General features: G+C 36.9%; 1 protein-coding gene across 1 annotated transcript in view; it reads left to right on the forward strand.

Moving 5' to 3' along the window:
* The window catches only part of ESR1 (estrogen receptor 1), a 62692-nt gene that overhangs the window by 16048 nt on the left and 21470 nt on the right, over positions 1-25174 (forward strand). Inside the window, exon 3 of the mRNA XM_008946801.1 lies at positions 20899-21037. Within this exon, the coding sequence (XP_008945049.1) occupies positions 20899-21037 (139 nt within the window). The remainder of the gene's footprint in view (positions 1-20898; positions 21038-25174) is intronic.

Consider the following 25174-nt stretch of genomic DNA (forward strand, 5'->3'; position numbering starts at 1 on the left):
ACTAATGGGATTACTGTGGAAATTTGTAAAACATTATTTAAAACCTCACCCCTCTGCCTCTGTTTCATCTGTTGAAGTGATACTCTAACTTTTCCTTTGACTGCATAGAGGAAAAAGGGAGGAAGCAAATAGACCTGTAAGCAAAAGAGAAATTATAACAAGCCTCTAGACCTTACTTTATGGAGGCTTTTTACTAATATAACTCCTGTGAAGTTTCAGAATAAGAAATAAGATACAATCTTTATAGTGGAATAAGGTAATCACTTATTTCGAACATCAGACTGAGAGGTATCATGCAATAGCGTGATTAGACAGGGCAGCAGAGTTAAAATTGTTGAACATGAAACAAAAACTTTCCATCTCTGTGTTTTCTTAGTCTGGGAAGCGTCTCTAGGATTTTATGTCGATATTGTGTAAAACCAGACAAATCCTCCTTTTCCATCCTGCTCCCCCCATTTCTGGATGTAGCATGAGACAAATCCATTCTTGCAAGTAGCTTTTATTTTTATTATCTATAGAATTGTTTTAGTGCTTTTGAAACACAGTGAGGTGTATTTCCTCTGGTAGAGAAATTTTAATGAGAGAAGGATGAGGCCATGTGACACAGTGAGAGAGGCTAGTGAGAGAGTGGGGAGAAGATGCTGATTCTGCAGGACAGGGAGATGTTGGACAGTTATATACACCAGGAGCTTGTGTTAGACAGGGAAAAACCAAAGCTGAGAGTTCAGCAGAAATGCTTGGAAAGTAACTGAAATTTGACTACGAGTATCTATGGGAACAAAAATACAGGCAGTGCTTTCACTAGCTGAAGAGAGGAAGAAAATGATAGCAGGATAAAGAGGAATCAGGGTTTGAATAACAACTATCAGAACCCTAAATCATAAATTTAAGAGGTATCCTAATGCAATAGTTTTCAAACTCCGGGGAGTCCCTAGAATAAGGGATCTCAAAGGGGAGTTAAATGCATCAGGACTAGGGGTAGCAAGCTGACCAGCATCAAGGAGACTCTAACTGAGAGAAAAAGTAGAGAGCACATGCAAGAAGACCAGAGGAAGAAGTTACCGGGAATCAGTCAGATGAGCTGACAGTAAGTTCAGAAGCTCAGTCCTGGGCCTAATGCTCATTCCTAGGGCTCCTGATGGAGGATAGTAGTTTGTTCAGGGGCTCTTCAAAGCAGAATGTTACCTGTTACCCCTGCCACAGGAAAAGCCTTGGGATGTTTGCTATCGACTATCCGTGTCCCACATCATCCTCTGTGCAATAGTGTTTGATCTTCATGCCCCACTCCTTCCACAGGCATTTCCTGGATGTGACAATTACAAGAATATATCCAAACTGGGTCACTTCATTTGCATAAATTTTCAGTCAAGGGAGACAGAGCTAGGAGAGGAGAAGTAGAGAACCACTTTGAATTTTTCTTTAGAGAACTTTTGAATGAGCTCAGAAGTGTAACCTTCTGGGTTTTCTAATACATATCTTGCAATATTTTGTTTATTTTTACTAGATTTTTTACAAACTCCTAAAGCAAATTCTGTAGCTTTCCAGATTTTATTTATTTATCCAGAAGAGGAAAGAGATTCTGAAGATTAAGTCAGACGTTGATGCCATTATGTGGGTGTGTCTGCTGATATCCCCTTCAGCAACATTCTGTGGCCACAATTTAAAGCTCCACTTCATATGTGAGGTGATATTTCATTCAAAAGCATGATAAATGTCAGCACTTCTTTCTAATATTGCAAAAAATCCAATGTTAGAGTAATTCATAGAGAGCACTATATTGTCCTCTCATTCACAGAGGTAGTTACTTTGTGTAGAGAGGTGACTGCCAAAACTATTGAACCAAGTATGGTATCCAACCTTTTAGCTTCTTTGAATTCAGGAAAGTGGTAATAAGATACAAGTTCATAAGTAAATACAGAGTGAAAGTTGCCTGTCTTTTACTTATGTTGCATAACTGTAATTGTTCTCTGTGCACAGGAGAAAAAAATCATAGAATCATAGAGTGGTTGAGTTTGGAAATGACCTTAAACATCATTTAGTTTCAACACTCCTGCCATGAGCAGGGACACATTCCACTGTGTCAGGCTGGTCAAAGACCCATTTAGCTTGAGCTTGAATATTTCCAGATGGGGCATCCACAACTTCTCTGGGCAACCTGTTCCAGTGTTTCACCACCCTCATAGTGAGGAAAAAATGGCTGTAGCCTTCTAAGTAAAAGAATTTCTGTTAAGACAGAGATGAATGTGCGTAACGTTGTGAAAAATCACTTTCCCCCCCCCCAGCTAAAGTATGTTTCATATTTAGGAAAAATGAAATATGACAAAAACATTCTTCATAACATTTGTCCAATAAATCAAGAGCAGTTGGAACCCTAGTTTGTTTTTTTGTTTGGTTTTTTTTTTTTTTTAAATCTATAATATTTGTTTCCTTAGAGATATCTTAGTCCTCTTCTTTCCTTGTGGAAGTGAATAGTTTGAAAAGCAATTAATACAGGGATCCAAAGCCATCCATTTATTAGCTCAGCATGATAATTGTGTTCTACTTTAAGTGATTTTTTTAAAAACAGCCTTCTTTAGAGTGGTGAACCCCAAATATATCTCTCTATCTAAATATCCCTGAATGGAGTATGTGCTGAAATTTAAATATAATCTGAAGACAAACTTAACCTGTAAATCTCTGTTTCTACAAGTATGCACATACTCAAATACTTTTATTAAGATTATGAAACTACTCCACATATATAAAGTTCCTTATGTACATAATGATTTTAAAATCAAGACCCAAAGTGCTACTACAAGGCCAACTCTGCTCAGAACTTTCAAGAGCAAGAAATATTCAAATTAAGAAAAATTTTGAATTTTGGGGCTTCCCAACAAGCTGTCTCAGAAACAAGTGTCTTCAGTAACCAAAACTGACTCACTGTAACTAATTCTGTTTACTTGTTTGTCATATGGTGGCAGAAGAGAAATTAACACCCAACAGGGTAAAGAAGGAACTAACATTCTTTTAACAAGAACTACTTACATAGTGGAGTTCATCGGGCATTCAATAACATATCAGTTCATTTAATAATAAATGTTTGAAGATTAAATTCTATTGGTCTTGGCAAACAAGGAGGCAAAAATGAGCATTCACAGTAATAATTTTTATATTTTTAGCCAAAAATTAAGGAAATACTTAAACTCTAATATTTTATTTCTAAAAGAAATTATCCATTTATAAAACATGTCCTGCTATTTTTCTTTAGCTGATAAATAATTTACACTCTTGGATGAACATATCTTAGAGTCTTCAGCTATGCTGAACCCTGGAGCTTTCCAAGAAACGCTCGTTAATTTCCAGTCTAAGTAAACAGTAAGTAATGATCCCTCCTGATTTATTTATTTCTTAAAATAATTTACAAAAAGAATATGTGATTGTTGGAAAGCACTGATGCGATATGTATGTGCATGCGCACATATCCATTGTTCCCTCTTCACATAATTCACATAAATTGACCCTTTTTACTTGCGGTTTAGTAACTACAGCCTAATTCTTTTAGTTTCTCTCTAGTACTACATCTCTGAACACCATCAGCAGTAATTCCAGTTTAGAGGTTATTTTAATATCATCTGTATTAGTTTTCCATTAAAGTGAGTCATTCTCCAAAATCTCACATAAGATATATAGTAGTTTTTGAGATACATAGAAATAATTAGGAAAGATTTATTGCAGACTTCTTCTGGATAGGCTCTTACCCTGTCTGTATTGCTGTAGTGGTGCATTATATGACACATCTGTTATGCAGCTCATTTCTTTTCTTTGATTATCTCTCCAGGAAATGAACTGTGTGTTTAAAGAGTATGTTATTTTGTCTGCATGTTAGTTATGGACTGCTGTGATTTTAAGCTAGTGAAAGCAAGTTAAAGCATATCCCACAGTGGAATGGGGAATGGGGAATCTGCAATTGCCTTCTTCCTGCAGGAGTTTGTTCTCAGCTAAGAGTGCCCATAAGAAAATATTGCCTTCTCTTCCTGATGGAAAGTTCTTCTGCTTCTAAGAAACATAGTTGTCTGCCACAGTCCTCAACAGGGAGGTGAAGATGAATTATTTATCACAGCAGTTTCACTGCAGTTAGACCCTGGGTCTAGACCTAAAGCTTCTTAAGCCTCTTGAAAACAGGAGTCCTGGAAACAGGAGGGAGGAATCAACATCTTGACTGACTCAGTGTCCTTCTCCCTTTCTCCACCCAAGAGGGGAACTGCTGAGGATGTCTAGGTGAACCCAGCCATCCTCCTGGGTATTTGGTATTCCTTGTGAACAGACTGACCTCTGTTCACAGAAGAAAAAAAAAAATGTGTGTTGGCAGTGATCTGCAGTCTCTGCAGCTTGTGATTTTTGGTTTGGTGTTTTTTTTCAGTCAATCCAGTAGGAAGTCAAGAGACCCAGAATCAAGGTTAATATATAGACAAAGGGAAAGGCACCATTCAAAATATGACTTAGATTCTAGACAGAATGTGTTGTGTTCCCTATTAAATTACAATCTGGAGTGTTTGAGTTGATTTAGAAAATGAAAATTCAAGAAATCTCATTTTACTTGATTCACAAAGGTAGAGAAAGTGGCATGCTAGGTTAATTAGAAATTTTCCAATGAATATTACATCTTATCAATAGCCTACTAATGAAGCATCTCCTGCAACAGCTGCTGTCACTCAGAAAACATCTGCCGAAAGAGAAGGGGCTATACGGACTGCTGGCAAGTGAACCAAGTGTTCGCTAAGACATCGAACAGTCTCTAACTGGGTATGTTCATTGGATTAGAAACAACTGACCAGAAAAAAAGCTAAAATAATTATATTGACATACTAGTATAAATGAATATAATAGTATTGCATGTACTGTACCCAGCTCTGCAGTCCTCAGCACAAGAAGGATGTGAACTTTTTGGGTTGGGTCCAGAGGAGGGACACAAAAATGATCAGAGGGATGGAACACCTCTCCTATAAAGGAGTCTGAGAGAGTTGGGGTTGTTCAGCCTGGAGAAGAGAAGGCTCTGGGGAGACCTTATTGTGTCCTTTCAGTACTTAAAGGGGATCTAAAAGAAACATGGGGACAGTCTTTGTAGCAGGGCCTGTTGTGACAGGACAAGGAGCAATGGTTTTTAACTGAAGGATGGTAGATTTAGACTAGGTATAGGGAAGAAATTTTTTACAATGTGGGTGGTGAAACACTGGCACAGGTTGCCCAGAGAGGTGGTAAATGCTTCATCCTTGGAAATATTCAAGGTTAGGTTGGACAGGGCTCTGAGCAACCTGATCTAGTTAAAGATATCCTTGCTCACTGCAAGAGTGTTTGACTAGATGACTTTAAAGCTCCTTTCCAATCCAAACCATTCTATGATAATATGATTCAGAAATCTGCTTTGTTTGCTACAGAGGTAGCATTTCTTATGAGTTTCATATACATCTGTAGGATGTGTTTTGTGGGATTGTAGTTTCAGAAGTATTCCCACTGCCACATTGCCTAAAGCAGTTCCCACTTTTCTGCTCTCCTTTGGGTTGGGTCAGCTGTGCAAGTATTTATTAAAAGTATAGTAAGTATTTATCAAGTTTATAAAAATTAAACATTTTTTTGACTGTGTTTTGGATTACCTATAACTTGTGTGACTTACCCAGTCCAGTTCACTGGAAAATAGTTGAGAGAGTTGAAACATGAGGATGACAGTATACTGGGAATGAAAAGATGAGTTTTAATATGAGCATGCTAGAAAGAAATATTAACATATCTGTACTATCACGAGTAAAATACAGCTTGAACTCAACTTTTTCTTGAACTTTTTCTAATTTAATTTCTCTTTATTTCTACTTCAGCAGAGAGCTGAAAGGTATTTTTCAATATCTTCTGCATAAAAGACAAGAATCTTCCAGTTACTGGCACCATTTACAGCCTTTATCCTGTTTGCTGAAGTAGCTGTTGTATAGGTTCTAATTTGCCTATTTCTTCTTGATCTGTAATATGCTCTGTCATGGTATGCCAGGGCTGTGAGGTGCTGGAGGGTCCAAGGGAGGAGGAAGCATAGTGATCTCCCCCTCACTCAACATGCATCCTAGATTCTAGAGGGTCTTCAGTTTGCTTCCTTCCCTAGGGTATGAGAGACTTTACTTTCTAAGAGGCAAAACTGGCTGTTCATTTACCTGTCCTATTTTGAAGCTACAGGAACCCTGGGGCGTTCTTTTTGCTGAGTTACCTTGTGGTTGGTTGCCTATTCTAATGCATGTGTTTTGGAAATTGTTCCTCTGCCTTTGTCTTCCAGGAAGGCAGCAAATTCTTCTGGAAGTTCTTTGGGCCACATTTGCACTGTACAGGTAGTAAATAGTGACATTAAGCAACAGAAGCATGTGACAGATTTCTTGGAATTAGTAGCTGAGTTTTAGTTGTCTTCTGCAAGGTAGAATTTGGCAAGGTCTGTAAAAAAGGAAAGCTCTAGTGAGTGTATTTTGAATAAAATGTGATGGTGGAATTAACCACTAGTATTAATTGGTTACCCTACTGTTTTTAAATTGTGTGAGACATTAACTAGGCATGTTTTTGGCTAACAGAGAAGGGCTGCCCAGGAAAGCCTGACATACTTATCAATGCTACTTGTGACTTCATTTTTTTTCCCCACTTAGTATTCATATAGATGCAGCTATGGAGAATTATTCACTCTGATATGAATACCAAATGCACTTTCTCCTTCCAAATATACGTGTAGGGTTATGTTCTTTTACACAGGGCCTTTTGGAAGGATGTTGCCTCACTGCTGGGAAAATAATTTTCCTCCCGGCTGTGCTAATGCCTACCTGTGTTAGTTTTATATATCTCTTTTATAATGAGTCGCAGTTTATCCATCCTTAAATTGCTATCTCAGGACTTTATCTGTGGTGTGGGAAGGCTGTGAAGCATGCTAAATAACCCTGTTGTGAAATAAAAAAAACTTCCTTAACTTGAAGATTCTTAGCCTACAGGTATAAGTAGTAATTAAATCTTCTATTTTTTTTATAATGCTCATTATGCTCCTGTTTTATACATCACCAGTATGCCCTTCTTCCCAAAAGTGTAGCCTATATCTTGCAGAAGTTTTACATGCTACTTTATACAGGTGTTATGCAAAGCTATCCTGAGAAGTTATCTTTGATGCTGCTAAGTATTTCTAAGAAAAAACAAATTATAGTAAGTCTGAAATAATGTTGCATATTAAAATAAGTAATTTATTTGGAATAAATGATGTTTCTCAGCTCTTTTTTGGCTCTATTTTTATATCTTTGTTCCACTCTACATAATTTTTTTTTTTTTTTTTTTTTTTTTCCTAATGGGCCACTTATAATTCAGATTCTGACATTTGAATGAGACACTGCCAGGCAACATAAATACATTTCCTGTACTGTATTATTTCAACAGACAGGTCAGTCAGAGTGCTCTTTTCTTTAAACTCCATATGAGGTTTTTTTGTACCTTCTTTATCAGTAGTAGGGCTTCTGAGAGATTTTGGTAAAACTCCATCACTGCAGTCTGATGAATTCAGATCTGCTCTTCTTCAGCTGACAGTGAATAATTGTTACCAGCTTTCCTAGTAGATATTTTATTTACAAGTAATGCTGTGGAGTAGCTTTTAAGTGCCAGTTTCATGTAGGCAGGAGACAGAGGTATCAGCTTGTCAGAAACTGCTCTGAAATAATTTAATAATGGGATGTCAGAAGTCCTTTCACATAATGCTGACGAGCTGATTTCCCCCTTCTAACCAAGCTGCTGGCCTGACACTGTGTCTCTCGGCTTCCAGGTCTCTGAGCAAATTGATAATACCTGATGTTTCTAGGGATAGCACTAAAAGTCTATTTGTAGATGCTGATAAACATACAGGACCTGTAGAAGTATATAACAAGCCAAGAACCTTCTGGGTATTATCAGAGGTCAGCAACGTTGTTTGCATAGCAATCAGATGGTATTTGCTGTCTCAGGACTATTGCACCAAACATAATTCTTCTGCCTCTAAGGACAGGAGCCTTCAGTCTGAAAAAGTCTCTATAAGAACTAAATGGTGTTTTGAGGGTCAGTATGGTGGTGCTGTTCCTCAGATGGTCTTCTAGTGTATGTCTGAACTGTGTGAAGTGGCTTTATTTTCTGATCCAAGCTAAGAGTTTTATTCTTATCCATGAGGTGTCTGCAAAACTCACATTCCATATGCAGGTGAAAGAAAGAAGAAAAATAAATAAAATAAAATTTTATTTGTAAATAAGAAACATGAAAACTACCATTTTTTACCAGTTTGAAAAAAAAAATCAAATCGTAATTCCAGGGGAAACTTGTTAAATTCTAAGTTCCACATTTTTCTTCTAATTTTTAGGTTCCACTCTTGTACTTATTAGAAGATATGACTGTGATTTTTTAATGTAACAGAATTCCATACAACTTTTTAGTCCTGACAAAGAATGACAAATAGAGTTTATAGGTCCAGTTACTTTGGTTGAGCTTGTACACTGTTCCAAAGCTTTTCCAGATGTCTGCATCAGAGTTATGTGAATAATTAATTTCTTCGTTTCATGGCGGATCCAAACTATAAAAAAATAACCATTTTTTACTTCATACAAAATAACATTTTTGGACCTCTTTGCTAGACATTAACTTTTTCAGGTGAAATGAAACATATTATTAAATATGAAATAACCACCTTCATTAAGATTTCAAATATTTTAGTCATCTGTTTAAAAGAAGACTATTTTTGGAAAAAGGGATCCCAGATTTCCCAGCAGTTTAGGTAACTTTCACAGTGCTGAGTAGGAATAGGTGCCTGCTGGAGTGCTGAAAACTCAGGTGAGGTATCTGAAAGGAACATTCTGTGTTACCTGATAGAAACCAACCTGTGTTAGTTTGTTTATTTTCATTTTGTGAAATCTGACATGTTTTGCAGTTTTGTAAACTCATCAGCCTGTCACTTTCCAACGTAAAATGCTTTGACAGTGTGCTTCCAACCTTTGCTAGCTTCAGCATGATTCTCAGGGGGCAGTACAGGAGCTTGAGTACCGTGTGGTGGTTCTCCAGATGCAACACCTGAGTTTTGTGTACAGACCTCAGATTGGTGCATGCAACATGCAAAAATTTCCAGAGGTTGCCTGAGGCTTGGCAGAGGCTGAAATGTGATTTGTTATCCATTGAAGGAGCACATGCAAGGAAAGGAGCTGAAGTGAATGGAAACACGCTGCTTGCTAACTTACCCTAGGTGTCCCTGGAAAACAAAATTAATGTAAATGGCCAGCTGCATTCCAGTGCCTTGCTTTCCCTGTAATGTATTCCTTTGCTCTGTCATATGATGACACTCCCACACAACTCTTGTTGTTGTAGTGGTTAAAGGAAATTGCTGCAATTAATTTTGTTGTCTTTCTTCTCTTTGATGTGTCATTACAATTTCTTGGATATTTTTTCCAGAGATTGGGTTCTGTTCAAAACCAGTCTTGTAGGGGTGAAAAGAATAGAAGGGAAAATAAACTTTTGAGTATTATTTATATATGTTTGTATTTTGGTGTAGGTACCAGCTAATGTAATGAACACAGAATAATACATACACATACATAAACTCTGTTAGTCGTGTACGAGGGCAACAGACAAGAATAAGACTTCTCCCAAAGTGAAAACTCTGAAAACATAAAATAGAGGCAGGTGCCTTAGTCAAGCTAGTTTTATTTCCTAATGGCTATAAAGAATGACCAGACCATGAACTCTGAGGTTATGCTTCATTTCTTGGGTACGGCACATTATGTTCTGAGCAATTTCTATTTGTAGTCTTGAAGCAGTTTTAATCTTCAAGTTCACTACAGAGTTGACAGTATTTCCCTCTTTTCCCTGGCTTGCAGAATATTCCCCTTTTTCTGCTAATTCCAGATACTGCTGCAATGAAAGTTAATTGTTTCACTGGTGAGTATAATAGATCTAGGATGGAATACACTGTGAAGAAGAAAGCTTAGTGGTTTGCTCTCTGGATTTTATGAATGAAGAAAGGAAGAGGGTAGCCCTCCCAATTTCATCATGTGAAAGTAGTTGTAGTCAACAAAGATGTTAACTTCAAAAGTGACATTTCTCAAGCTTCCAAGCATAGATGGAGTTATAAAATGAAATGGTGAAACTTTAATTCTGAAAGACAAACAAATCTATTGGAAACAAATAAAAGTATAAGCCAAGGATTTTATGGAAATTTGGAAAGAATGGGATTAGTAATCATAGAGTTCAGCTTCTAATTCCTACAATAAGTAAGTAATGTTAGTTTAGAAGAGTGGCGGAAGCTGATCATTGTTTCTGTTACCTTGCAAAGGTAATTTTATTTCTTTTCCAAAATATTCTTGATTGTGTTATGATGGCTTTCAGGTCTTTCATATAGGTCTTATAATTAATGGAATAGAAAAGGATTAAAAATGGAACAATGGAGGTTTTATTCTACCTTAACATTTGTGAAAAAAATGAGGTGCAGAGATGTAGAAGTGAGATGCCTGTGGTAGACTAGGTCTCCAGGCTCACTTTAACCAAGTTTTGTTCACTTGCCACTCCTATCCTGCCACCCATACAACTACTAGACTGTGCAACATGTTTTCATTGCCTTTGTTTACCCTGTGGTTTTTCAGAGCCCTCTCCCACTAGCCAGGTCCATGTCCTGCGTCTGCAGCAAATGCCATACGTGTGATGCTGCCCAAGTCAGCTCTGAGCAGGCCTGAAGAGCCCCATGTGAAGCATCATCCACCTTCCTGCTCTTGCTGCTCTTGTTAAAGTACTACCCCATCCAAAGTGCCTTTGCTAACTCAAGTGCTTATGAAATCAGTGAAAGAATGTAGTAAAAGCATGTAGGTGCACTCTTTAAAAGGAAAATGACTGGAAAGTCTCACAGGTCCATCTTCAGTTTTGAAATTCTCCCTTGATAACTGTATTGAAGTGACCATTTGAAACCTCACAGGGGCATGCTGAGGTCATTTAAAAATCTGTAACAGAGTTTACCTCACTCTGCTTCCTCTTTCCCACTCCAGTGACTATATATTTGTTTATAAACTGTGATTGCTTTAAGAGATTGCTTCAAGAGTGATCGCTTAAAGAGATCTTCTGCCTCAAATGTTTTTTCTCAACAGCCACAAAACCCATCGCTTATTTACATTTGATTTGAGTTGTGATTGGAGCACAGCCTGGTACTTCAGTGAGGAGGTCAAATAAATGCTTAAAACCTCATGCCTTCTTGGATGCAGCTGAACATATAAAAAAAATCTAAGTCATGCTGGACAAGCATGCTGTCTATGCTGTCCAAAGGCCTCAAGTCAGGACAGGTTTATATAAAGTGTAACTATCCGCCATCCAAGGTGGCTGGTGCTCCCTAGCTGCCCATTGCTCACCTTTTATGCTCCTTACTCTTACTGTGTTATTTCATCAGCTGCTTGAACACTTAAACCACCAAGAACAGACCAGGAGAGAAGCAGCCCTCATGGGATGGGGAGGGGGAGGAGGGAGAAGAATGTGGTAGAGAGGACAGCTTGTATTTATGAGTGTGCCTTTTGAGTTCATAAAAGTCAGACAAGAATGCATATACAGCACCACAAATGATTTTAGCTGGATCTGCTTTTGATGGAAAACATTTTGCATAGTAGTGACCTCTTACAGAAATGACAAATCAAAAAAAAACCCCAAACCCTCCAGAACATACTTGCAACTGGCCCAAGTAATGGTATAAATTTAGTGCAATGTAAGTAATGGTTGCAGAGACAATAATGAAAAGATTTATTCTTTCATAGTGTGTATTTTAGTCAGCAGCTAATAAATTTTGTGTAGTCTCCTTCTTCACCTGTGCAGGGAAGGATTCAGAGAACACCATTCAGAAGAAAAGCTTTCACATGCAGCTTATGGTCTGTTCCTACACTTAAAATCACTGGGAACGGTGGCTGTTCTGTTGTCGGTATGCAGACAATGTCCTGTGTGTTTTATTTTCAAACCTGAACCCACTGGGAAATAGCACAGCTCTCAGTGGTTAAAGAACCATAAAGCAGCATCTTACTAGCCTGAGTAGCCTGAGACTCAGATGTCTAGTTTGCAGTCCAGGGCTGAATAATAATTAACACGCTTTAAATAGCTGCTATACAGTGATACCAGAATTGGTTCTGGAATAATGAACATCTCTTTTTGTTGATCCTTTGAAGTGCTTGGGTTTTGTACAGAAAAATACATATTCCCTTCTTTCGTTATAAAAACAGTATGATAAACCTTAGTAGAAAACTGGCAGACAGCTTTCACCAGCAGTAATTCTATACAAGAATAGTTATTATATAATTATTATTAGTAGTAAGATTTGATGTTATTTTAATAACTTTCACAATTGCTTGTTTAGAGGGGGAAGAAAGCTTAGGCTTACTGATTTTTTATATAGGCAGTTACCTTGCCTAGATTAATGAGCGTTATAAAACCAACAAAGAATTTATGCTTGTTTATTTCCCTGCGTCCAGGTTTTCTACTTACACTCTAAACAACATCCCTTCTAACTCTAACTTGGTAAGGCTGTCTTTCCTTCTTCTCTTTAGACAAGTTCAGTTGTTTCTGCTTTTATTTATGTTTTACAGATTTGCAAGAAACAGAGCTTGCACTTGAGTTCAAGGAGGCTTCTTCACCCCAGAGATTTTTGTGGCTGAGAGGACTAGAAAGTGTGCAGAGAGCCTGCCACACCTCCATCCTAATCCAGCCTCCTCCTGGATGAGGCACTTAACCTCTCTGTGTTCTATCTATAAAATACATTTAATAATACTTAATGGCTTTACTGCCCTTTGAAAATGTAAAGTGCCATGTGAGTGCCGATTACTTTTATTATGTTCGCTGATGGAAGGCCTCAACATATTTGTGTTAACTGGTACTGCTAATGCACTTTCTGGAATAATCTTTGGTTAACAAGGTGAAATAGTTGCAAAATAAAACCTGTGTTTTAGTCAAGGCAGACACAGTGACACTTGTAAAGAAAGTTGGGACATGAAAGCACTTAGCTTCGCTGGGTCCATCTGTGCTGTGTGCTAACTGTGGGCTTGTTTTACAATATGACCCAACTTATCTTCTCTCCAAGATGCACCCGTCCGAGGGAAAGGACAGTGAGAAAGAAACTCAAGCTTTGGACACATGGCCTGAGCATCCACCAGCATAGGGCAAATTTTCCCAGGCAATCAAGTACTGCAGAATAATTTGCTTGGGCTGTTTTTCAGTGAGAATTCACTGCCTCCAGAACTCAGAGACACACTCCAAAGCTAACGACTGGCTCCTGGGTTGGGTCTTCCCACAGCCCCGATGGGCCAGGCTGTGGTCCATCTCCCCAGGAGAAGTGCCAGCTAAACTGCTGCTCTGTGGGCTTCTCATGTTTCAGGCATGACAGATGTATTTCATAAAAACATGGCAAGGGTTTGTCAGGAGAAGAGAATGTCTGTCTCACCAGCAGCAATTATCTGTCACTACCCCTGCTGTATTTCCATGGTCCTAAATCCAGATTGTGCTTGGTGCAAGGCATTGTCTTTGAGTAGAGCAACTTCTACCTGGCTAACTTCTTGATAAGCTTGTTTTGATATGGGAAATTTGAAATAAGATGGTGTTTATTGGATCTGATGTATGCAAGGAACATTCAATCATGGTTTAAACTGGTGTGTACCTGAAGACGAAAGGTGAGATTCCTGTTCTGAACAAGGCACTGGCTATTTGGAACATCATAAATGGCCTCAGGAACTTTTTAGTCTCCCTATCCTGAAAAGATATGGACTGGAGAAACCTCATAAAGTATGCAGTTTTTGTAGGAGCAGAAAGCATTGAGTGAAGTTGTGATAACTTTACACATTCCTGGAAAGCAGTTGAAATGTTTCTCATTTACCTGAGAAATGCATTTTGGAGTTGTCACAGTGCAGCTTTTAGGTAGAAGCAGAGCAGATCTGCTCCTAGAAATGGGCTCTGAAATAAAAGTGGCAAATGTGACATTCCTGCAGCATCCTGCTCCAGGGACAGTGTCAGGTGGGGAGCTTAGCTGGGGTGGTACACCCACGAAACCATAAGGCAGATCTCCTAAGGTTGAGCTCAGAGAGGACAGAAACCTCCCACTGAGGAGCAGGGCAAGAGCTTGCTTGATCTTGACTTTCAGTACAGTCTGTGAAAGCACAGCCTCATCATCCCTCTAACTTTCTGGGGTTTGACCAAAACCCCAAATATCCCTAACTTGTATTGTGTTTATGCTTGTAAATTGTAATTGTTATTTTTTTCAGAAAGATGTTTAGAACTATTAGAGCTGAAAATGGCAAATGTGGAGTAAAATTTTTAAAAGGAATTAACAGTAATTAAGAGCAGATGCTGTTCTCTCTGATCTCATCTCATTTAATTTCTGACAGACTGTTTAAGCTTAAAGAAGACAAAGTATTTAAACAGACAAAGTATTTACAGTTGTGCCACTTACTCTCTGTTTGCCTTTCAGACTTTCTTCCCTGGAACTCAGCAAATTGTAGTTAATTTTTTTCTGACACCACTTACAGAAAAAAAAGTAATGTCCCTTTAGAAGAAAAAAAAAAAAAAGAAATAACAAGACTCCTTTTAGCAAAATATTTAGGTTAAAAATGTTGGATTTTAGAGATTTTTGATCATCAGTCTTCAAAATAGGTCTTGATTTAAAGCTCTGGAGTTGTGTAAACAACGAAGCTAATATGCCCATGTCATGCTTTAAGTGCCATCAGGAGGGAGGAATTAATAAAATTTTCATATAATTGTGGTCTGCAGATGGGTAGAAAGAAGTAGGAATAAGCAGCATTATAGAAATAGCTGTGTGAATACTGAGACTCATGGAAAACAGTGTCTGTGATTCACTTGTCCTGGGCCTGTTTTGCCCTGCTGTTGTTGCATACAGGCAATGCTACAGTGAAGGTGTAAATTTTAGCCACTTCTGAGCTTTTAGCCTCTCCTTAACTAAGAGGTTTCAGGGCTTATAGCTTTAAGGGCTGAAGAGACTGAGTGATTCATGCAAGCTCAGACCAAAATGTCGTCTTATGTGCTACATAAATGTGTAGATGTGGTTTCAGTTGTATGCTTGAAGAGGAGAGGTTGGACACTGGGCTTGTGGCACTACAGAAAGCACAGATTTTGCATCTTGATGAAAGAGTTGTGACTGAGCTATTGGTCCTCCAATGTGCTTTAGATTAGGAAAAACAGGCTGGTTTTCCTCTTCATGGCTGTTTCTTGAAAACATAATTTGCTGTAGGAATTATTTTTCTGCTTGTCTGTTTCATCTGCTTAGGTACTTTTGTCTATATAAACCTCTCTTAATTTGATTGCTTTATTGAATGGTTGCTAGCTATTAGGTTGCAGCACTCACCACTACTTCCCTGCTGTCTTTGCCAACCTAATTAGTGTTTTGTTCCAAATGTGGCCTATGACCGTTGTACAGCTGAGATACTGTACTGAGTTGTAAATAACAGCCTTATTCTGCAGTTGTTTCCAGTTTTCAAAATACTGCATTAGGATAGAAAAAATATAGTGGTTCATCTGTGCAAATTTAAGACACACAGTGTAGGGATGTTCTGATTTCCTGTAATATTTTTACATAGTAGAACATCCTATTTTCTTTTTGCTACAGGAGATATCATAAAAAATCCTGTTGGTATCAAGTTAATGTCTTCCCAGATGAGCAGGCAGGACATTTAGGAAAGAGGTAACCTTTGGAGTTCAATAGTTAGGTCTACATTGTTCAGCACATTCGTAGGTTAGGTGGAAAAAAGGTGTGGATAATGGTGATAAAAATTATGGATGGCATTAAACTGACTGAGGAGATGAAGACAAGGGCAGACTGAAAAACTGGGCAGTCTTAGTCTCACTGTCTCTGAAAGAATATAGTTGAACTGGAAAATGCTCCAAGCTGAGTTCAAAGGTGTACAGGAAAACTTTCATGTGAGGAATGAAAGCATGTTATAAAAAGGTTTGATAAAGAGAAGATTAACAGTGAGATGGTGACCTAGGGAATAATGGTGTCTTCCAATAAAATAATTAGATTCATCAAATGAATGCAAGAGATTTGTTTTTCAGAAGGACAGGAGATTATAATTTTCCTAGTGTTAACTTAGAGTATGAAACTTCTTACAGGAGAGTACTATTTCCAGTATATAAAAAATCTGAAGCAGATTAAATGCCTAAGCGAGTTCAAAAAGCATCTGGACAAACTTGGAGGAAAAAATGTTAAGGGACATTAAACACAAAAAGACCATCTTTGACTCTAGAAGTCCCTGAGCTGCATACCACTGGAGCCTGAGAAAGCTTTCAGCAGAAGCATATATTTGTCCTGCTGTATGTTTGGCAACAAGCATCTGGTATCAATTGCTGTTGTAAATGGGATACTTTGCTAAATGGATCTTTGTTATTGCTTTTAAAACTCTTTACTGCTTCTGCTTTACTTTCCTTCAAAGCACCTGGAGACAGAGTCATTGTTTATGACACAATGTTGTTTATTGTCTTTCAAAAATCAGCTGAAATTTGTATCTCTGGTATCCATTATGGTAATTAAGACAAGTGGTATAAACATATAGGTGGGATTATAGTTGGATCAGATGAAAAGAGAAGATAGCTTTATCATTTGTTGTGGGAAGAGGAATAGACTAGAAACCTTGGAGTTGTGTCTTAAGAACATTAGTAGAAACTACAAAATGGTGATAATCCAATGATCTGCAAATGATAATAAGTACCCACTGGGGGACTTAGTGCTGTAGGATTAAGTCTTTAATGACCTTGGACATTGAGCCTCAGAGAATGTTAATTGCTAGAGAAATTGTTCCTAATAAAATTGAAAGCTACTTATTAGGCCAAAAGTTGCTAAGGCAAATGGTGAATTTATTAGTTTCAAAATATTTGTTAAGATTTGACATATATATGTGGTGGTGGTGTTTTTTCTCAGAGGACTGGAGGGTTCACAATATACATTACAGCAGCAATAAATTAAAACTGTCTGAGCTTTATGTTCTTTACTGCACCCAAAGAATCTTGTAAATAAACTACTTCCCTGTTGTTGTCAGAGGTATATATTTTACCTAATAGTACTTGCAGCAGTCCTTCCTTTCTTTCATGGCAACTCTTCCCTTGGGCAGCTGCCCAAACTCTCAGTTTACAGAGAGATTTGCTTATACCTGTAGTAGATGGTGTCTGCCTTTCTTTTTTAGGATGGTAGAGTCGTACAGTTTTGGATACCTAAGTCTAATGTCACTTAAGGAGTCATGCTTGCCAAAATAGGGCTTTTTACAGCTTTTCCTCTGTGGACCCACTGCTGCTTTAGAATGACTTATTGTCTGGAAGAGATTGATTTGTATTACATTGTCACTGATGTGGCACATACTGCTGCTTTGTATTAGAAAGGATAAACTATTTAGTTTGAACATTAATGGTTTGTGTTCTACACATAACACAAATTTATTTGCTGTCTACTCTTGGCTGAGTACTCAGAAGACCCTTCAGGCTTTTCAGAAATTCAGATTTCCATATTTATACAAGAGTTTGTGGAACAATTTTTGTGGTCTTTGTTGGCAATCACTCAAAAATAATGTTAATTTATCTATATATGAAAAGGGATGGTCCAGCTATGGCTTTTATTCTGTGTCTTTCTCCTGCCAGGCATATGCTATACGAATGGCTTAATGGTAGTCTAATCTTGTGGGTTTTGGCCACAGAAGGGTTTTGATATGTCTCATAAGGTCATAAAACTGGTGAGTCTGGTGCATGGGGTCAGATGTAGGTTATATCCATAAACTGCAATTAAATAATTAATCAACAGTGAATGTCTTTATTTTTCCTTAAAGAACAATAGCCAAAAATTTAGAATTCAAAAATACTTTTTCTTTCAAAATTTGTCAACATTAAAAGAACAGGTATTTGAGAATGCAATGCACATCTACAAAAAATTTTATTAACATTCAAGTGCAGCGTACTCTGAGTGATGAAGTGACTAATGATTTATTCATAATTTAATTTAACCTTCTCTAACATTATTCTGAATTAGCTTGCTTGAACAAGAGTATGTCTTAAAAAATAATCAAATCTTCATTAATATTCCTAATGATAGCAAATTCATGGAAATTTAATATGTTGCTTAGATAATAACTACTGTTTAACAGTGACCCCTCATTCGTAGTCTGGCTTGAAGCAGGTTTAGCTTCCAGCATGGATTGTCTGTTATGCCATTACCTTCTGTACTGCCATTCTCTTTTTCTTTAGATATATACCCACTGCAGTCCTTTAAACCTTTTAGCCTATTTAGCTTCAAAAAAGAGTAACTAAATTCCTCTTATACCTCACTAGAGGGCATGTTTTTCAATGCTTTATTCATTTTAATGTTTATCATTCTGTCCAACTTCTCACCCCACTTGAAGAGTGATTATAAGATTCAGGTAACATAGAAGTAACTTAACTTCCTTACTCTCTCAGAGTTTTCCTGGCTTTTTATAAAGGTAATTTCCTTTATTAGATGTAGCGTCCCACTGGAATATCAAACTGGGCTCACTTTTCTCCATCTTTTCCAAATCCCCTTCATAGCTGCTACTGTTTCCCTGCTCATGGCAGAGGGGTTGGAACTGGGGGATCCTTGTGGTCCCTTCCAACCCTGGCAGATTCTGATCTCTTTTAGCAGAGGACTTTAGAGCCCTAATGGCTCAATGGTTGGACTTGATGATCTTGGAGGTCCCTTCCAACCTAAAGGATTCTATGATTCTATGATTGTATATATGCTTCATGTTCTTTGTCTTAAACTTATGCATATATTTTTTATGATTAAGCTAGTGAGTGATTTAGATTGTTTACATTTTCAGTCGTTGGTTTTTTTTCTTATTAGTTCTCACATGCCATCATGACATCCCAGTCATGATTTATGTTTTTTCCATGTCATGGTTAAAACATTGTCAAGGGTAAAGAAGTAAACTGTACGGTGTTCCTTTAGAAACACTTGAGTTCAGTTCATTACCCATTTACCACTATATTTTGAGATGTGGCATTTAAAATATTTTAATTCATTTAATATGTTGCATGTTTTTACAAAATAAAATGTCTCATATAAGTCTATTTCATCAAAACTATTGTTTTTATAATGCAAACTTATTTGTAATAGGTACTTATAGGTAATTTGCTAAGACTTAAGAATTACCATTTATGTGTAGTATTACAGACTGCTTAACCTGCATTAATAAAGGTTTGTTGTAGGTGTTTTGTTATAGAACCTAAAGCAGATGTCAGGTCAACAGATTATTTAATGCTTTAAACTAGGGGCTCACAATCAGTTTTCTTTTTCATTCTATTTTTTTTTAAACTTCCTTAGCTTCTCTAAAATCAGAGTTAAGATTCAAGAGAGCAATAATATTTTTGGCCCATCCTTTTAGGAGTTTTTAATGCAAAATATTAACGGTTAGGTACATTAAAAGATGTTAGCATAGTTGGGCAGTATATTTCTGTTCTCAGAGAAGACTAACAAAATATCCCTCTTCTATTATACTAGTGAAGAAATTTATTAGCTTTCTTTTTTACTTTCTTTCTTTAGTTTTTGTGCAGATTACTTAGCGTCAGTGCAATCTGAAATTTCATATGTAGGGATGGGGGAAAAGTAGAGCTAATAAAAAGACAGGGCTTAAAAGGGGTTTAAGGGTAGGTGTAGTAAAAATAAAGACCAAGACAGGGTGAAGAACAAAGCAAGGCATTTTAGCGTTCAGAATATTGTATAATGAGCAGAGTTTTACAGGAAGTGAATTACCACAGTTGTAAGAAGCTCAATTTCTCTGCAACAGTTGAAGAAATGTGCTGCAGAACCCTGTGCAGCCATGTGGAATGATGACAATATAACTGACTTGTAATGCACTGATTGCAAACTTCAGACACCACAGAGATTTGCTGTGTACCATTGCTGTGGTACTCTTCAAGCATAGGTAGACCAAAAGTGTTGCTATTAACAAGTAATCCTATTAACAAGTGTTTTACAGAACATAACAATATTTTCTAAGTTATTGTGAACTATATTTTGTTCCTTCTCTTTGTTATTTGAAAAATATATTTCATAGCACAAGATATAACTTTAAAAATATGTGCCTTCCCCCCGTCCCTCCAAGATAATACTTGAGAGTATGTCAGGTTATATTCCTCAAAACTGGCTCAGTGTATACCTCTAGTGAGGACACACTACAGGTGCTCAGGCTGGTAAGGTAGTTTACCCTGTAACTTGTATTCTGAAGACTAATATGAATCAATTACAACTGAAAAAAGAAAAAAAAAAAAAGGCAAAGTTCAATAACATGTTCCAGTCAACATGGATTAAAAGATAAATAACATCTTTTTAAAATGAACTTCACCCCATTTCATTGTAGATAGTTAATGCTTATTTTACAGAATACCTTAAGTTAGGATCTAATAAATTGTATTACGCAGTGTCCCTTTTGCTTATATCTTTGGATTGAAAGTAATGTTCATGAAAAGTGACAGTCTCAAGCAGAAACTGTTCTTGGGGCAGGGTACAGTCAGGACACAACCAGGGGACTACAAAGTACTGACTGTCCCTGAGTGAAGATCCCCTCCTGCCTATCTTGCCCTGGGGCTGGGCTACTGTGAAAGATTGCCTTTATAATTAACAGGGAAGTATTTTTCAAAAAGTTTGAACGAAGAATGCCAGGTACTCATCCGTTTGCACACTAGTGTTGCAGCTCCTTCATATCTCCTTCTTATGTAAGAGTACCTAATAGACAAAACTCAGTGCAAAATTTAAAGTGTATAGTTTTCTGGTTTATTGCTTTTTCTTTTTGCTTATCCAGCTCCAATGTACTTTTTAACCTGATTCTCTGAATAATGTTGTTCCACTTACAAAATTGTCGTGTTTTTACTGTGTCCTATTTATTCTTTCAGGATTTGTGGATTTAACACTCCATGATCAGGTCCATCTACTGGAATGTGCCTGGTTAGAGATACTGATGATTGGCTTAGTCTGGCGGTCCATGGAACACCCAGGAAAGCTTTTATTTGCACCTAACCTATTACTGGACAGGTCAGTATGCATGTTGATGTGAATTTTTAAAGTTAATTTATTGCTACTGCAATCAGATTGATTTTTAGCTTCTAATCATCTCCCTTACACTCTAATTTGACAGTACTTTATAAATTAAGCATGTTTGTAGCAGGTGAGACTGGAAAAGTATTTCTGAAATACCTAAAAATGCTCAGGAATGTGATACTAGTCATTTATTAGACAAGTAACACATCTGGAATTCACCTCTGGGAAGTATTTCCTTTCACAGACAACAGAAAATTTCTCCTATAATCTGCACTGTCTGTTGCAAAACCAAACTAACTTAAATTGAAATGCTGAACTCTAATCACTTTAATTCAGGCATTTGTTTCTGCTTACCTAAAGTCCTGTGACTTATTCTTAGTTAGAATGGGCTTATCCAAGCAGCCAGCCAAAATCTGGAATGAAATCCTGGTAGAGTCTCAACAGAAATCTTATTTATTTTTAGAGAATAGATGAAGCTCTTTTTTGTTTGTTAGTTTTTTTTTTTTTTTCTGAAAACTAGAGTCAACTATGTAAAACACACACCTGCTTGCTGTCCTAAGCCTTTTTTAGCAAGTCTTGTGCTGTGGGTATTTCTAAGTGAGAAATAAAAATACACATTTCTAGCATACAACAGTGTCTTGGATTTTAACTTGCAGTCTTTACAAATAAAAGCAGCAAGACTGGTAGATTTTAAACATATATTGTCAAATATATATAAATCAAGTTCTCTTTTTTTCCCAGTCATGAAAAATTTCAGCCTTAGGAAAGTGTTAAAAAAGAATAACTGGTGAGCAGAAGTTTTGCCAAGAGCCTGTAGCAAATCTAGAGAAAGTTAGGATAGAGTCATCCTAGCTATTAGTAGTCCTCTTTAGATGAACACTACTGCTCACATAGCAGAGTTGGCAGGAGAGAGCTTATGTGTGCACGCTGGTCACCTCAGTGCAGAGTTTGGCATCTTGGTCTAAATCGAAGGTGAAGGAAGAGCTCAGTGGAGGAGATGAAGTATGTGGTAAGACAGCTAGGAGCTGTGCAAGCCTCTCATCTCACCAAGTACCTGCAAGGGCAGTGAGCTGCAGTAGAGGGATGGCAACAAAAAGTCAAAGGCAGTCCCTTCAGCTACTGCAACCATTAGCTGTGTTCAAAATGACTCAAACCTTTTATTAGCAGAAAAACATCTCTTGAACAGCTTGCTCTGTTAACTGTGGGGTACTGAGTTTTCATGTTTGCATTTCTGTAGTGTGAATCCTTTGATTCCTCTGCCCTTCATTTGAAAAAAAAAAAAAAAAAAGTTTTACTTCTTACGTTCTAGTAAAGTACAAATGATAATGCCTAACAGTATAAAGTTTAATATTTCATAGGAATAGAGAAATATTTACTGCCTTAGGAAAAACCCTATTCCACTTGTGTAATCACATTATCTATAAACTATGGAAGCAGATACGTATAAACACATTCTCATTTTGTGTACAGAAAATATCTGCTTGCCTAAATGTAAGCATAGTCCTCTCAAGAAAACACAAAAATTCTAAAGTGGATTTTTTTTAGAGCTCATAAGAAGCAACATTTACTACTGTAGGAAAGTAAGTATAGCATAATGTTGAAAACTACTATAAATTGCAATGTAACTTCCAAAGACTAAAACCCATCTGTTCCATATTCCATAATGTAGGTAGTGAGAAAAAATTGAAAACCAAAAAACAGAGCTAGAGTACCAATTTTCCTCCTCTTACCTAAAAAAACTATAAAAAACCAAAACAGGTTGGGAAATGTGAAACTTTGGTTTTCCTCAAATAAAAATCCCCGTGCTCTGAAAAAAAAGGGAGTTTGAGCAGTTGATTCACACATTTTAAGCTAACTCTGCTGCATTAAAGAAAATCATTGCATGCAACTGGAACCATATATTAAGGCTCAAAAGCAAATTAATTTTGTAATCAAAACATGCTCTTTGTTCACTGACTTTCAAACAAAGCTTTTTCTAAAAGTATAAATCTATTACATCTCATTTTCAAATAATAAGAAACATGTTTCCAAGGTATCATATAGTTGCTTCACTCTACTTGGTAGGGCTATTTGATGAAATTAAAATAATAAATTGACTCTGGGGAGCACTGATATGCTAAGTAATTAACTAACCATCTACTTGTTAATTAGTGCTAACAGTATTTTTTTGGTGTGCTAATTTGATTTAGACAAGTTGCCTTTTGAGAATGTTATAGGGCAAAAGTATGAGAGGACAGAGACTGATTCAAAGCTTGTTTAGCTCAGTGGAGTCCTTCCACTGCATCAAGTATTTGGGCAAATACCATGAGAGTGCAAAAATTGTTTGATGCATTATTGTTGTTGATCTAAATAATGAAATCATCTGATTGGATAACTAAAATAATGGAAAAGATGGATGCTGTAGTACAGTTTCCTTTTATCTGTTCTCCTCTCCTTACCCTTCAGTTACAGAAGACACCTTTTCAATGTTTTCATTCACAGCATTCTGTCCTGAATCCCCATCATGCTTTCTCAGTTACCTCATCTGTTGTCTTTACAGCACTTGCAAATACTAATTTAGCTACTGTCTATAATACAGTCACTAACCACAGATGGTAAAACCTAGATCTGTCTCTAACCTCTGTTCTTCTGGACTTAGACCAAATCCAGTACTTTTAATATGGAGCTTTACCACATTTTGCATATGCCTCTAGCTCTCTCTGGTCATTCTGTGGCAGATACCCTCTCTGATATGCACATCCCTTTCCTTTTTCATATTCAGGTCTCTCCTGTCTCTAACAGATTATTTCTGTCTACACTCTTGGAGATGGAAAGCCATTTGTATACATCAAAACTTGACAGGCTATGCCAAGTTTTATTATGCAACTTTTTTACCTTTTGGCTAGATGAATACAATCTTGTCTTGTTCATATCTATCTGAAATGCCATAAAAATAACATTCCAACTTTGCTCTTTTTTTTTTAACAACTCTGATTTTTCTTCTCCCAATTTACCCCTCCAGCTTGGGTCATAATAAACATGAACTTGTCTCTGAAGATCTTTTAGAGACTGTCTTGTCTCATTCTATGAGAGCCTACTCATTACATTTTTCAAATAAATACCTCCATAATTTTCCAATTTAACAATTCACATTTGGAAGACTCCTTGAAAATATCTGCAAAGCAGCCCTTTGTTATTATTTTTAAGTTCCTTCTTAAAATTATACTTTGCCTATAAAAAATAATATAATACAACAATTAAGCTGCCAGTAGACTAATGCGTTCTGTATGGACGAATCTCGTCACTTTACTGCTTTCTATTCCCACTTTGTCTTGTAATTAGATGAGTATTCTGTGGGATAATGCACTCTTTCTCATTCTGTTGACACACTACCTAAACACTTGAGTCTTGGTTCAAAATCAGGCTTTTTAGCAGCCTGCCAGTTGCATATAACTGGTATATTTTTACCATGTACAGCTGATGCTATTAAAAAAGCTCAAAGGACAATAATTATAGGTTAGAAAAATAGCCCCAATCAGGAAATAAAATGGCACACTCACAGTGCTTGCAATTAATGTACAGTACTTGATGTAATTAAAGAAAGTCCAGGATAAATACAAATCTTTTATATTCTGTTTTTTGAAAATTAGCATCTTGTATAAGACAAATCTAAAAGTAAAGGCTTAGTTTTCTAACGGGATAGGCCAGATGTTTCCTGTCTGGAGGGTTCCCAAGAAACTAGACCTTAAAAATGTCATTAGACAAGGACTGAAATTTGTCAGGCCTGACAATAGGCTGTTTATAATTTTGAAGAAAATGTGATGATTTGGGGTTTTCTTTCATTAATAAGGAAGTCATATTTTAGTATATTTTTAAAGGATTTGTTGCAGTCAAATATCATGATGATCAGAGGTTACTCAAAGGTTTGAAAAACAGTTGTATGGAAACTCATGGTAGAAACAGCTGAATTGCTGACTGAGGTGGATGACTTCTCACCTGAAACATCTTTAGTATCCGCAAAATGGGAAATGTAGTGCTGCATTTTAAAAAAGGTGGATGGAACATCTACTCAGTAAGCCTGGTGACCATCATAAGGAAACTGATCGGACACCGTCTAAAGAAGAGAATTGGCTGAGGTGTGGGTAAACATGA

The sequence above is a fragment of the Merops nubicus genome, unplaced genomic scaffold (genome assembly GCF_000691845.1).
Source record: "Merops nubicus isolate BGI_N331 unplaced genomic scaffold, ASM69184v1 scaffold4009, whole genome shotgun sequence".
Taxonomy (NCBI): Eukaryota; Metazoa; Chordata; class Aves; order Coraciiformes; family Meropidae; genus Merops; species Merops nubicus.